The 13405-nt window shown below is 55.8% G+C and overlaps 1 protein-coding gene across 1 annotated transcript in view; it reads right to left on the bottom strand.

Moving 5' to 3' along the window:
* Positions 1 to 13405, bottom strand: part of LOC132836189 (neurexin-2-like) — a 1025492-nt gene that overhangs the window by 62598 nt on the left and 949489 nt on the right. The window contains exon 23 of the mRNA XM_060855516.1: positions 12521 to 12843. Within this exon, the coding sequence (XP_060711499.1) occupies positions 12521 to 12843 (323 nt within the window). The remainder of the gene's footprint in view (positions 1 to 12520; positions 12844 to 13405) is intronic.

Below are 13405 nucleotides of genomic sequence, written 5' to 3'. Positions count from 1 at the left end.
GCAGAAAATCAGGGAAAACTTCATCGGAGACCAGCACCTAAATCACCTCCCTATCTCTGTAACCCCTTCCCTATCTCTGTAACCCCCCCATCTCGGTAACCCCCTCCAGCCCCTACACCACCACCCTATCTCTGTAACCCCCTCCAGCCTCTACACATTCTCACTATCTCTGTAAACACCTCCAAACCCTATACTCCCTCCCTATCTCTATAAACCCCTCCAGCTCCTACACTCCATCCCTATCTCTGTAACCCCCTACACCCCCTCCCTATCTCTGTAACCCCCTCCAGTCCCTACACCCCCTCCCTATCTCTGTAACCCCCTCCGGCCCCTACACCCCCTCCCTCTCTCTGTAACCCCCTCCGGCCCCTACACACCTCCCTATCTCTGTAACCCCCTCGCTATCTCTGTAACCCCATCCAGCCCCTACACTCCCTCCCTATCTCTATAACCCCCTCCAGCCCCTGCACCCCCTCCCTATCTCTGTAATCTCCCGCCAGTCCCTACACACCCTCCCTATCTCTGTAACCCCCCTCCAGCCCCTCCCTATCTCTGTAATCCCCCCTCCAGCCCCTCCCTATCTCTGTAACCCCCCTCCAGCCCTTCCACCCCCTCCCTTTCTCTGTAAGCCCTCCTCTAGCCCCTCCCTTTCTCTGTAAGCCCCCCTACACCCCCTCCCTATCTCTGTAAGCCCCCCTCCAGCCCCTCCCTATCTCTGTAACCCCCTCCTATTCCTTCCTGTTGTTCCTCCTGCCGGTCCCCCCTCTGTACATGTTTGGATTCTCTGCCCCCTGTTGGAGTCGGAGACCTGCCGGTGCTGACTGGGATGGTCTGTGGAGATGGTGGAGCCCTTTTGGGTGAGCCTTCCCCTGTTGGAATCTCAGAAATACACAGGCAGCTCACAGGGGCCCAGAATTGTTATGGTCTCACGGGTCTGATCCCCTGCCCTTTTCCCCCCTGTATCCCTGCCCCCTCCCTCTTAACTCCCTCCATTCGCCGTGCCCCGTCTTCCCCACATTTCCCGGTAGTGTACCCCTCCCCCTCATCGCTTGTTGGATGGAAATGGTTTCTCTTTATGTTCCTCTCACTCCATTTGCCCCTCACTTTAAATCCACGCTCCCCCCCCACCACTCCCATTCCCTTTCCCAGCGGGAACACCTCCTCCCTATCTCCTCCATCCAGCCCTCGCCCCCTTCCAACCTCCTCCCCGCTGCTTCAATTTGAAAACCTCTCCCTCTCTCGGCCTTTCCCCTCTCTGAGGGGGAATGGCCCCCAGCTTCTTCACTCTCTCCCCGTCCCTGAGGTTTCTCATCCCCCGGAACCCTTCGAGTAAATCACTTCTGCACTCTCTCTCTCTCTCTCTTTGTCTTTCTCTCTCTGTCTGTCTGTCTGTCTCTCTCTCTCTCTCTCTCTCACTCTCTCTCTCTCTCTCACACACACAAACACACAGTCTCTCTATCTCTCCCTCTCACTCTTTCTTTGTCTCTTGCTGTCTCTCTGTCTGTCCGTCTCTCTGCCTGTCTGTCTCTCTCTGTCTCTCTCTCTCTCTCTCTCACACACACACACTCTCTCCCTCTCTGTTTCTCTGACTCTCTCTCAGTCACTATCTCTCTGTCCCTCTCTCTCTGTCTGTCTCTCTCTCACACACACACACAATCTCTCTCCCTCTGTCTGTCTCTCTGTCCCTCTCTGTTTCTCTGACTCTCTCTCTCAATCTCTATCTCTCTGTCCCTCTCTCTCTGTCTGTCTCTCTCTCACACACACACACAATCTCTCTCCCTCTGTCTGTCTCTCTGTCCCTCTCTGTTTCTCTGACTCTCTCTCTCAATCTCTATCTCTCTGTCCCTCTCTCTCTGTCTGTCTCTCTCTCTCTGTGTCTCTCTCTGTCCCTGTCTCTATCTCTCTCTCTCCCAAATGCATTCACATCGTTACTATAATGTGCCTCCCATAACTGCACAGTATTCGAGCGGAGGTCCCCTCAGTGTCTAACATGTGTCTGCCACACCCTCCCTGCCTCCAGCAGTGACCCAGGCGGTGACAGAGTGAGAGGGGCAGCCATACTCGTGCTCACTTGTGATGCTCACAGAGACGAATAGCTCCCCCTGCCTCGTCTTGGTGCTCTGCTGCCTGGGAAGGTGTCAGTTGTAAGGGTGACATTGTCTCCAGCCTCAGCTTCTTGGCTACTGAAGCCCCCGTTCCTGCCTCTCGGTGGGGCCAGTCCGTCAGCGTACACTCCAACCTCCGCCATCTCTCAGCTGCAGCCCTGAGCTAACTCCAACCATCACCCCCTCAGCTCGCTGGCCTGTACCAGCTCCCAGTGGGGGAGCGCCTCAAAATTAAAATTCACAATTTCCTACTTAATACCCCCGATGGATTCCACCCTAACCTGCACATCCCTGGGCACTATGGGACAATTTAGCACGGCCAATCCACCCTAACTTGCACATCCCTGGGCACTATGGGACAATTTAGCACGGCCAATCCACCCTAACCTGCACATCCCTGGGCACTATGGGACAATTTAGCACGGCCAATCCACCCTAAACTGCACATCCCTGGGCACTATGGGGCAATTTAGCACGGCCAATCCACCTTAACCTGCACATCCCTGGGCACTATGGGACAATTTAGCACGGCCAATCCACCCTAACCTGCACATCTTTGGACTGTGGGAGGAAACCGGAGCACCCAGAGGAATGCCCACGCAGACATGGGGAGAATGTGCAAACTCCACCCAGTCACCCGAGGGTGGGATCGAACCCGAGTCCCTGACCCCGTGAGGCAGCAGTGCTAACCACTGAGTCACCGTGCTGCCGAACTGGGTATGGCCTCACTATCTTGTGTGGTGCAGTGGTAGTGTCCCTATCTCTGGACTGACAGACCTGGGTTCAGAATCCCATTGTGTGACAACATCTCTGAACAGGTTAAAATGGAGGGATAGGTTCGAATCAGGGAAAAGGCAAACAGGTAACAGCCAAAACAAAAAAAGGGAGTCAGATTGCAACTCCGAGATTAGATTAGATTACTTACAGTGTGGAAACAGGCCCTTCGGCCCAACAAGTCCACACCGACCCACCAATAACCCTACATTTGCTCCTTACCTAACACTGAGGGCAATTTAGCACGGCCAATTCACCCTGACCTGCACATCTTTGGACTGTGGGAGGAAACCGGAGCACCTGGAGAAAATCGCACGCAGACACGGGGAGAACGTGCAAACTCTACACAGTCAGTCGCCTGAGGTGGGAATTGAACCCTGGTTTCTAGTGCTGGAAGGCAGCAGTGCTAACCACTGTGCCACCGTGCTGCCATCTTGTGCTGCTCCTTTTGTAAGGCAGATGACTCGTTGCGATTGCACTGGGAGTGGATTGCTCGTCTGAGACAGGGAGCAGTCTCCTCAAACCCTCTCCGTAGGGAGATGAATGGGACGGCACTGGTGAGTACACCAAAGACAGCCGTGCACCCCTGCCCAATGAGCAGGAGGAGGCAAGAGGACACAGGAAAGGGGCAGGAAACATCCGGAGAACATCCAGGAATTCTCCACTCGCAAGGACCTTGAGCTGCCTCCAAATGTTCCTGAGAAGCAGTGGTAGCGACCCGACCTGTGGGCCAGTAATTCAACATCCACCACCCACTTGCGTCACGACAACTCTGAACGGATGGTACTCAAACTGTCCTTTGTTTCTGTCAGACGAGGGAAGGCTGGTCTCAGCGCAGGCACCCACTCTGTCATCAGGGAAGGGTCACCAGTGCAGAGGTGAGGGAGTGCCGCACTGTCACAGGATCAGTACTGAGGGAGTGCTGCACTGTCACAGGATCAGTACTGAGGGAGTGCTGCACTGTCAGAAGGTCAGTACTGAGGGAGTGCCGCACTGTCAGAAGGTCAGTACTGAGGGAGTGCCGCACTGTCACAGGATCAGTACTGAGGGAGTGCTGCACTGTCAGGTCAGTACTGAGGGAGTGCCGCACTATCAGTGGGTCAGTACTGAGGGAGTGCCGCACTGTCGGAGGGTCGGTACTGAGGGAGTGCCGCACTGTCGGAGGGTCAGTACTGAGGGAGTGCCGCACTGTCGGAGGGTCGGTACTGAGGGAGTGCCGCACTGTCGGAGGGTCAGTACTGAGGGAGTGCCGCACTGTCGGAGGGTCAGTGCTGAGGGAGTGCCGCACTGTCGGAGGGTCAGTGCTGAGGGAGTGCCGCACTGTCGGGGGGTCAGTGCTGAGGGAGTGCCGCACTGTCGGAGGGTCAGTACTGAGGGAGTGCCGCACTGTCGGAGGGTCAGTACTGAGTAAGTGCCGCATTGTCGGAGGATCAGTTCGGAGGGAGTGCCGCACTGTCGGAGGGTCAGTGCTGAGGGAGTGCCGCACTGTCGGAGGGTCAGTGCTGAGGGAGTGCTGCACTGTCAGAGGATCAGTTCGGAGGGAGTGCCGCACTGTCAGTGGGTCAGAACTGAGGGAGCGCCGCACTGTCGGAGGGTCAGTGCTGAGGGAGTGCCGCACTGTCAGAGGGTCAGTGCTGAGGGAGTGCTGCACTGTCAGAGGGTCAGTACTGAGGGAGAGCCGCACTGTCGGAGGGTCAGTACTGAGGGAGTGCCGCACTGTCAGTGGGTCAGAACTGAGGGAGCGCCGCACTGTCGGAGGGTCAGTACTGAGGGAGTGCTGCACTGTCAGAGGGTCAGTGCTGAGGGAGTGCCGCACTGTCGGAGGGTCAGAGCTGAGGGAGCGCCGCACTGTCGGAGGGTCAGTACTGTGGGAGTGCCGCATTGTCGGAGGGTTAGTACTGAGGGAGTGCTGCACTGTCAGAGGGTCAGTGCTGAGGGAGTGCCGCACTGTCGGAGGGTCAGAGCTGAGAGAGTGCCGCACTGTCGGAGGGTCAGTACTGAGGGAGTGCTGCACTGTCAGAGGGTCAGTGCTGAGGGAGTGCCGCACTGTCGGAGGGTCAGAGCTGAGGGAGCGCCGCACTGTCGGAGGGTCAGTACTGTGGGAGTGCCGCATTGTCGGAGGGTTAGTACTGAGGGAGTGCTGCACTGTCAGAGGGTCAGTGCTGAGGGAGTGCCGCACTGTCGGAGGGTCAGAGCTGAGAGAGTGCTGCACTGTCGGAGGGTCAGTACTGAGGGAGTGCTGCACTGTCGGAGGGTTAGTACTGAGGGAGTGCTGCACTGTGGGAGGGTCAGTACTGAGGGAGCGCTGCCCTGTCGGAGGGTCAGTACTGAGAGAGTGCTGCACTGTCAGGGGGGTCAGTACTGAGTGAAATGTGCCGTTGGAAGTGGATTTGAAACCCTTCCCAGACACGGTTTTTGGTAAAGGCATCCTTCCAGCCACGTCCAGGGATTGGCAGACCTTCTCACCCTCCTCTCGTGGGACCTTGCTCTGCAATGGTGGCCTGGCGTCATGCCCCACAGCAGGGTGGATGCACGGGCTGTGCAGTGTTTTGGGAGGGACACTTCGTCAATAGGAGCAGGAACCTCCTCATCGCCCACTCTGCCACTGAGGTGGTCCATTGACCCCTAGCTTACAGCACAGTCCTGAATTCCCTGCTTTCTCCCTCTCGTTCAGACCTTCCGCTCTCAAAATACATCCACCACCTTCTTGAAAACATTCACGTTCCGGCTTCAGTCGCTCTCTGTCGCAGAGATTTCCACAGGCTCCCCAACTCTCCGAGTTCAGACTGTTATTTTTATTCAGTCACGGGATGAAGGTGCCAATGGCCGGGCCCAGCGTTTATTGCCCCCCTCCCTAAATACCCAGAGGGGTCAGTTAAGAGTGAACCGCATCGCTGTGGGCCTGGAATCACGTGTAGGCCTAAACCAGGTAAGGATGGCACTTTCCTTCCCTTCGTGAACCAGATGGGCTTTTCCGACAACGGATTCCTGGTCATTATTGGACACTTAATTCCAGATTTTTAAAAACTGAATTAAAATTCCACCGTCTGCCCTGACGGGAATTGAACCCAGGTTGTTGGATTAACAGGCCAGCGATAATACCACCATGCCATAGCCTTCCCCGCCCCGTCCACCATCTTGTTGAGTCACCTCCTCCTACTCTTGTCTCTCCCTGTCTATCTGTGCCTTTCCCCTTTCCTTCAGAGTGTGTTTCCGGACCTTCCGATCATTGGGAGCGGCCTTCCCACCAGGCCTGGCGGTGGGGGAGGGGGCGGAGTGGCGCGTTGCCCGAAGCGCGGGAAGGCGCCGCAGCAATGCCAGTTGTTGCTGTCGAGGCTGTGCCAGAATTCTGCGCCACTCCAGGGGGTGTCGAGGTCCGAAGCACGGACCCGCTCGCTGTCCCCGTCCGTGTCCAGTGCGATTACCCTCGCAACACGTCAGTTCCCATCTCGGCAAGTTCCTTTTCCCCCCACGCCCCCACGCAGCCCCTGGCCGTCATCCTTCGGGAATGTCGGCGTTAATCCTTGATCGTCACTGACCGGAACGCGGACTTCTAGCAGCCAAGACGCATCTCCCAGATAAAATGGCGAGTCATAGCAGCCTGCTGCACAGAAGGCCCTTCGGCCCATCGAGTGTGCGCCAACCCACCTCCCTATTCAAATCCCATTCCCCCAGCACTTGGCCCATAGCCTTGGCATCGCGAGTGCCTGTCTAAATCCTTCTTCAATAAGGTGGGGGGTTTCTGCCTCTCCCACCCCTCACAGGGATCGCGTTCCAGACTCCCACCACCCTCTGGGTGAAAACGCTTCCCCTCACGTCCCCCTTGAAACCTCCTGCCCCTGCCCTTAAACTGATGCCCCCCTCCCTCAGTCCTCCACCAAGAGGAGGTATCATTCCTTCCTGTCTATCTAAGCCCCCCACCATGATTTTATCCATCTCGGCCCCCCACCCCCTCTCAGTCTCCTCTGCTCTAAGGAGGGCGGCCCCAGTCTGTCCAATCTCTCTCCATCGCTGAAACTCTCCAGCCCCGGGTAACATCCCAGGAAATCTCCCTCTGCCCCTTCTCCCAGCGCTGGCTATCCCATCCCTCCGATAGTGTGGATCCGGGAACTGTACACGCTTCTCCAGGTGCAGCCTAACAAGTGGTTTGTACAGTTCCTGCATCACCTCCCTGCTCTTAAACCCTGTGCTTCTGCTAATAAAGGCAAGTATGCCTTATGCTTTCTGAACCACTTAATGTAGCCGGACAGCTAGATAAAGGGAGTGGTGGACATGCACACCAAGGTCCCTCTGTCCCTCGGATGCCTTGCAGGGTCCTACAGTTCATCCTGGATTCTCTTCCCTTGTCTGTGCTGCCAAAGAGCCTCTTTTTCCCATTGATCCTGATTTAATTCTGTTTGACTGACTGGTTGATTTATCATCGTCGCATGTCCCGAGGTACAGTGAAAAGTGATGTTTTGCATGCTACACAGGCAGATCAGACCGTACAGAGTGCATCAGGGTAACAGAACAGAGCGCAGAATGGAGGGATACGGGTGTATAGAGAGAGAGAGAGATCGATCAGAATCGACATTGCAGAGGTCCCTTCCTGAATCTGATAATGGCAGGGAAGAAGCTGTCCTTGAATCTGATAACAGCGGAGAAGAAGCTGTCCTTGAATCTGTCGGTCCGTGTGTTTGAGCTTTTGTCCCTCCTGCCTGAGGGAAGAGGCTGGGAGAGATTATAACCGGGGTGGGAGGGGTCTCTGATGATGTCGGCTGCCTTCCCGAGGCAGTGGGGAGTGTAGATGGAGTCGGTGGATGGAAGGTTGGGGAGGGACTGGGCTGTGTTCACAGCTCCCGGGAGTGTCTCACGGTCCCAGGCAGGGCGGTTGTCCACTTCCTGCAATCTAAGGCTACCCTCCTCACTATTACCGACCTGAGTGATTTTCAGATCACCTGGGAACGTACTGACCAACCCTCCCAAATTCAAGTCAAACTCATTGAAAGGTCCCAACACCGAGGGGATCCCACTCGGCCAGTCGTGGATCCGGTTTTCCAGATTTCCCGTTGGATCTCACGGGATCTTAGCGTTGCTATCACTCTCCCGTACAGGACCTTGCTGATGTCCCAATACACTACCACGAAAGAACTGCAAAACTCAACAACTCACCAGGCGTTATGTCTCAGGAGTAAACCGGCTTAAGCTTCATTCACCGGTCTCGCCCGTGTTTGAATCCCTACTGTGCTGAAGGAAGCCATTCAGCCCATCAGGTCCTCACTGACCCTCTGAAGAGCCTCTCAACCTATCTACACAACCCAAGCATTTACCAATGTTAGCCTGCATCCTGTCTTCATCTCCCACTCCCAGCCCGTTGCGTTGAAACTCTGCACCCTCATTTTCAACTCCGTTCATGGTCACTCCAAGACAGACATTATAGAATCAGAGACTCCCTACAGTGAGGAAACAGGCCGTTCGGCCCAACAGGTCCACACTGTCCCTCTGAAGATTAACCCACCCAGGCCCATTCCCCTCCCTGATTACTGTACATTTACCCCTGGCTAATCCACCGTAACCTGCACATCCCTGGGCACTGTGGGACAATTTAGCACGGCCAATCCACCCTAACCTGCACATCCCTGGGCACTGTGGGACAATTTAGCACGGCCAATCCACCCTAACCTGCACATCCCTGGACACTATGGGACAATTTAGCACGGCCAATCCACCCTAACCTGCACATCCCTGGACACTATGGGACAATTTAGCACGGCCAATCCACCCTAACCTGCACATCTAGATTAGATTAGATTACTTACAGTGTGGAAACAGACCCTTCGGCCCAACAAGTCCACACCGACCCGCCGAATCGCAACCCACCCATACCCCTACATTTCCCCCTTACCTAACACTACGGGGCAATTTAGCACGGCCAATCCATCCTAACCTGCACATCTTTGGACTGTGGGAGGAAACCCCATGTAGACACAGGGCAGAATGTGCAAACCCCACACAGACAGTCGCCTGAGGGGGGAATCGAACCCGGGTCCCTGGCGCAGTGACGCAGCAGTGCTCACCTTTATGCCACTGAGCTGCCTGATATGAGAGAAGATTTCTTCTCTGGGAAGGGGTGAGTGGTTCTGTGCATTCCTTTCCTAATTCGATCCAAGGCTGGGGGAGAGTGGTTGTTCATCGGGGGGGGGTCGGGATCGGGGATTGTGGGGAAACGGAGGCAAGTGGAGTTGGAGATTATCACAATCTCACTGGGTGGCATCGGAGGCTGGCTGGGAAAAGTCTCTCCCGTCACTATGTCTGTAATCTCTGACGGCTCACTCTGAGATCTCCTCATTCCCCACTCCCCCACTGCCCTTTTTCCTGTCTGTTTAGCACCTTCCAGATGTCCCTGTCCTGCTGCTCCCACGCTGACAACACTTCCCTGGCTTGGGGCATTGGTCATCTGGGCTGGTGTGTGAGAGTTATCAAGTCACAGAGACACGGAGCGGTGCAGCACGGAATCCCGTCCATGCCGACCAGATATCCCCATCTAATCTAGTCCCACCTGCCAGCACCCGGCCCATATCCCTCCAAACCCTTCCTATTCATATACCCATCCAGATGCCTTTTAAATGTTGTCATTGTACCAGCCTCCACCACTTCCTCTGGCAGCTCATTCCACACACGCACCACCCTCTGTGTGAAAAAGTTGCCCCTTAGGTCCCTTTCATATCTTTCCCCTCTCACCCTAAACCTATGCCCCTCTAGTTCTGGACTCCCCCACTCCAGGGAAAAGACCTTGTCTATTTATCCTATCCATGCCCCTCATGATTTTATAAACCTCTATAAGGTCACCCCTCAGCCTCCGACGCTCCAGGGAAAACAGCCCCAGCCTGTTCAGCCTCTCCCTGTAGCTCAGATCCTCCAACCCTGGCAACATCCTTGTAAATCTTTTCTGAACCCTTTCAAGTTTCACTACATCTTTCCGATAGGAAGGAGACCAGAATTGCACGCATTATTCCAACAGTGGCCTAACCAATGTCCTGTACAGCCGCAACATGACCTCCCAACTCCTGTACTCAGTACTCTGACCAATAAAGGAAAGCATACCAAACGCCGCCTTCACTATCCAAATTACTTGAGTTTGTTTGCTGCTGTCAATCCCCTCAAGGAATAGGTCATAGAATCCCTACAGTGAGGGAACAGGCCATTCGGCCCAACATGTCCACACCAACCCTCTGAAGAGAAATGCATTCCTCAACCTTTATTACTCTACACTTACACCTGACTAATGGACTGAACCTACACATTCTTAGCGTTCCCCCGTGATTTAATTTTCGAGGTTTACTCTCACGGCCTCAACCCCCTTAAACACTCCCCTGCCCATCTCTGATAGGGAATCCGTCAGGTGGGATCGAGGGACACCCTTACATGACATGGAGCCTCCATCCCCCCATCCCCTCCACCGCCCACCAGCGTTCCCTTGCCTCCAGGGAGGCTCCCTCTCTCTCCTGAGGCGTAGGCCCGATCCGAAGCCTCCAGCCCTTGACTGTTTTGAACAGCTCATTATCTGTCGGCCTGCAGGATGAGGGGACGTTGTCCGCTCACTGCTGATGACCTTGGTGTGGGACTCTGGTGTAAGCTTGCTTCTTGAAAGTTCCTTTTGTCTCACCGCCCACAAACCCGCGAGAATTGTCAGGCATGGCCCAGGTTAAATCCTAGGCCCTGTCGTCAAGATTTGTTTGAAATGAAGTCTCACAGTCACCGAGGGAGCTGGTCAGAAGCCGAGTGAAATATTAATGCAGACAAGTTGTCACAAATCATTACAGGGCACGGCTTGTCTCAAAACCATGAAACAAATCCTCTCCAAAAAAAAAACACCTTGCACAAAAACTGACGTTTCGATGAATTTTGGACCTCACCCTTTCACCGCTGTGTTGCCCGGATTCGTTTTTCTCCGGTACTGATGGATGGGGTTAGACAGAGGGTCAGTAGGAATGGGAGTAGGCCGCATCCAAATCTGTTCACTGAATCCCTACCTGAGGAAGCAGGCCATTCGGCCCATCAACTCCATACTGAACCTCCAAAGAGCATCCCTTCCGGATGCAGGATCCTACTCTATCCCTGTAACCCTGCCTTTCCCATGGCCAATCCACCCTAACCTGCACATCCCTGGGCACTATGGGACAATTTAGCACGGCCAATCCACCCTAACCTGCACATCCCTGGGCACTATGGGGCAATTTAGCACGGCCAATCCACCCTAACCTGCACATCCCTGGGCACTATGGGGCAATTTAGCACGGCCAATCCACCCTAACCTGCACATCCCTGGGCACTATGGGACAATTTAGCACGGCCAATCCACCCTAACCTGCACATCCCTGGACACTATGGGACAATTTAGCACGGCCAATCCACCCTAACCTGCACATCCCTGGGCACTATGGGACAATTTAGCACGGCCAATCCACCCTAACCTGCACATCCCTGGGCACTATGGGACAATTTAGCACGGCCAATCCACCCTAACCTGCACATCCCTGGGCACTATGGGACAATTTAGCACGGCCAATCCACCCTAACCTGCACATCCCTGGGCACTATGGGACAATTTAGCACGGCCAATCCACCCTAACCTGCACATCCCTGGACACTATGGGACAATTTCGCACGGCCAATCCACCCTAACCTGCACATCCCTGGGCACTATGGGACAATTTAGCACGGCCAATCCACCCTAACCTGCACATCTTTTGACTGTGGGAGGAAACCGGAGCACCCGGAGGAAACCCCACGCAGACACGGGGAGAATGTGCAAACTCCACACAGACAGTCGCCCGAGGGTGGGATCGAGCCTGGGGCCATGGTGCTGTGAGGCAGCAGCACTAAGCACTGAGCCGCTGTGCCTAGATGGGGGGGTATATCGTCAAAGGGATCAGGGAGAGAGAGCGGGACTGGGATACCGCGATTGCGGAGGGGGTGGGGGGGAGGGGAGGAGTGGGGTGGGGTGGAAGGGCCGAATGGCCCACTCCTGTTTTCTCCGTTTCTACTGCAGGGCTGTCTCGGCAGTCAGCTGCTCTGGTAGCCGGGTGCTTTCACCTCTTTGTTGAGAGCCGGTAGCCATGGATACGGCTGAGGGGTTTGCCAGGCTGTTATGGGTGGGGCGGTTCCGGGACTAACCGCGTGGCTCCGGGCCTGGCGTCGCGGGTAGGCCCATACTGGGCGGATTCTCACCCCCCCCCCCCGGACAATCCACGACGTCGAATGGCCGATTCCACGCTACCAGAGCGGCGGGACGGAAATCTAAACCTCGAATCCAGTCAGGACACCGTGCCCCTGACAGAGGAGCGAGAGCGGGATTTCCTGGTCGAATAGTCCTCGCAACAGTACCACCTGGGCTGTGAACCTGGGAGTGGGGATTGGGGGTGGGGTGGGGGAGGGGTCTCTGGAACATCAGCCGGATCCAACCGGCCCAGAGCCATAATGCCGGGAAAATGTTCAACACCCCTCACCACCCCCTCAACCCCAACTTCTCCCCAGTAGCCAAAGCTATCCCCGAATGGAGGGGGGCGGGGTGGGTGGGGTTGACGCCCTGGACCACCGACCCTTCCCCTCATCCCTCCCCCATTTCCCAAACCCCCCGCCCCCACACGAAATGTGCCTACCTGGGTGATCCTGTCATTCATGGTAGGAGACCTCCCCCTTCTGGTGGTGGTGGTCGCCATGGTGGTGGTGGTCTCCATGATGGTGGTGGACATGTCCGCCAGGAGCGTGGTGGCCGTGGTCTCAGTGGTCATCACCGAGGGCACCTCCCCCACCAGCCGCAGGTTGCCGTCCACCTTGACGTTGGGGTCGCTCTCAGCGGCCAGGGTCAGCACCTTCAGGCCGTTGTAGTAGAGTCCAGCCACCTGCCCCTGGAAGGGGCGCCCCTGGGCCTTGCCCCCGATCTGGATGGAAGCCTGGCTGTTGAAGATGGTCAACTGTCGACCTGCAACGACACAACGGGGGGGAGGGGGGAAGAGAGCGGCCATTGGAGCGGTGGGTGTACAGACGTGGCACGGGGGAGAGGACACGCGCCCCACACACAAACCCTTGCCTCCTCCCCCACCCACCACCAGCCCATCCCACTGGAATGGCAAGGGATAGTCAGCCAGCATTTCCTGTTTCCCGGATCGGTGCCCCGCTGCGGAAGGGGTTCCCTCCCTTTTGCCAATGAGCCTGTGGGCTTGCTTGAGGAGCCAGTGCAGGCGGGACGGGCCAAATGGCGTTCGTTTGCATCCAAGAGATTCAGTGATTTGATGGGCTGAGTGGCCTCCTATTATCCTGTAAGGAGTCAGTGATTTGATGGGCTGAATGGCCTCCTATTGCGCTGTAAGAATTCATTGATTCAATGGGTTGAATGGCCTCCCATTGTACTGTAAGAATTCAGTGATTCGATGGGCTGAATGGCCTCCCATTGTACTGTAAGAATTCAGTGATTCGATGGGCTGAATGGCCTCATGCCCTAATTCACTGAGTGATCTGACATTCCCTTTGCCCTCAGTGGCTAT

Source organism: Hemiscyllium ocellatum, chromosome 46 (assembly GCF_020745735.1).
Source record: "Hemiscyllium ocellatum isolate sHemOce1 chromosome 46, sHemOce1.pat.X.cur, whole genome shotgun sequence".
Classification (NCBI taxonomy): Eukaryota; Metazoa; Chordata; class Chondrichthyes; order Orectolobiformes; family Hemiscylliidae; genus Hemiscyllium; species Hemiscyllium ocellatum.
This window is presented reverse-complemented; position numbering and strand designations above follow the sequence as displayed.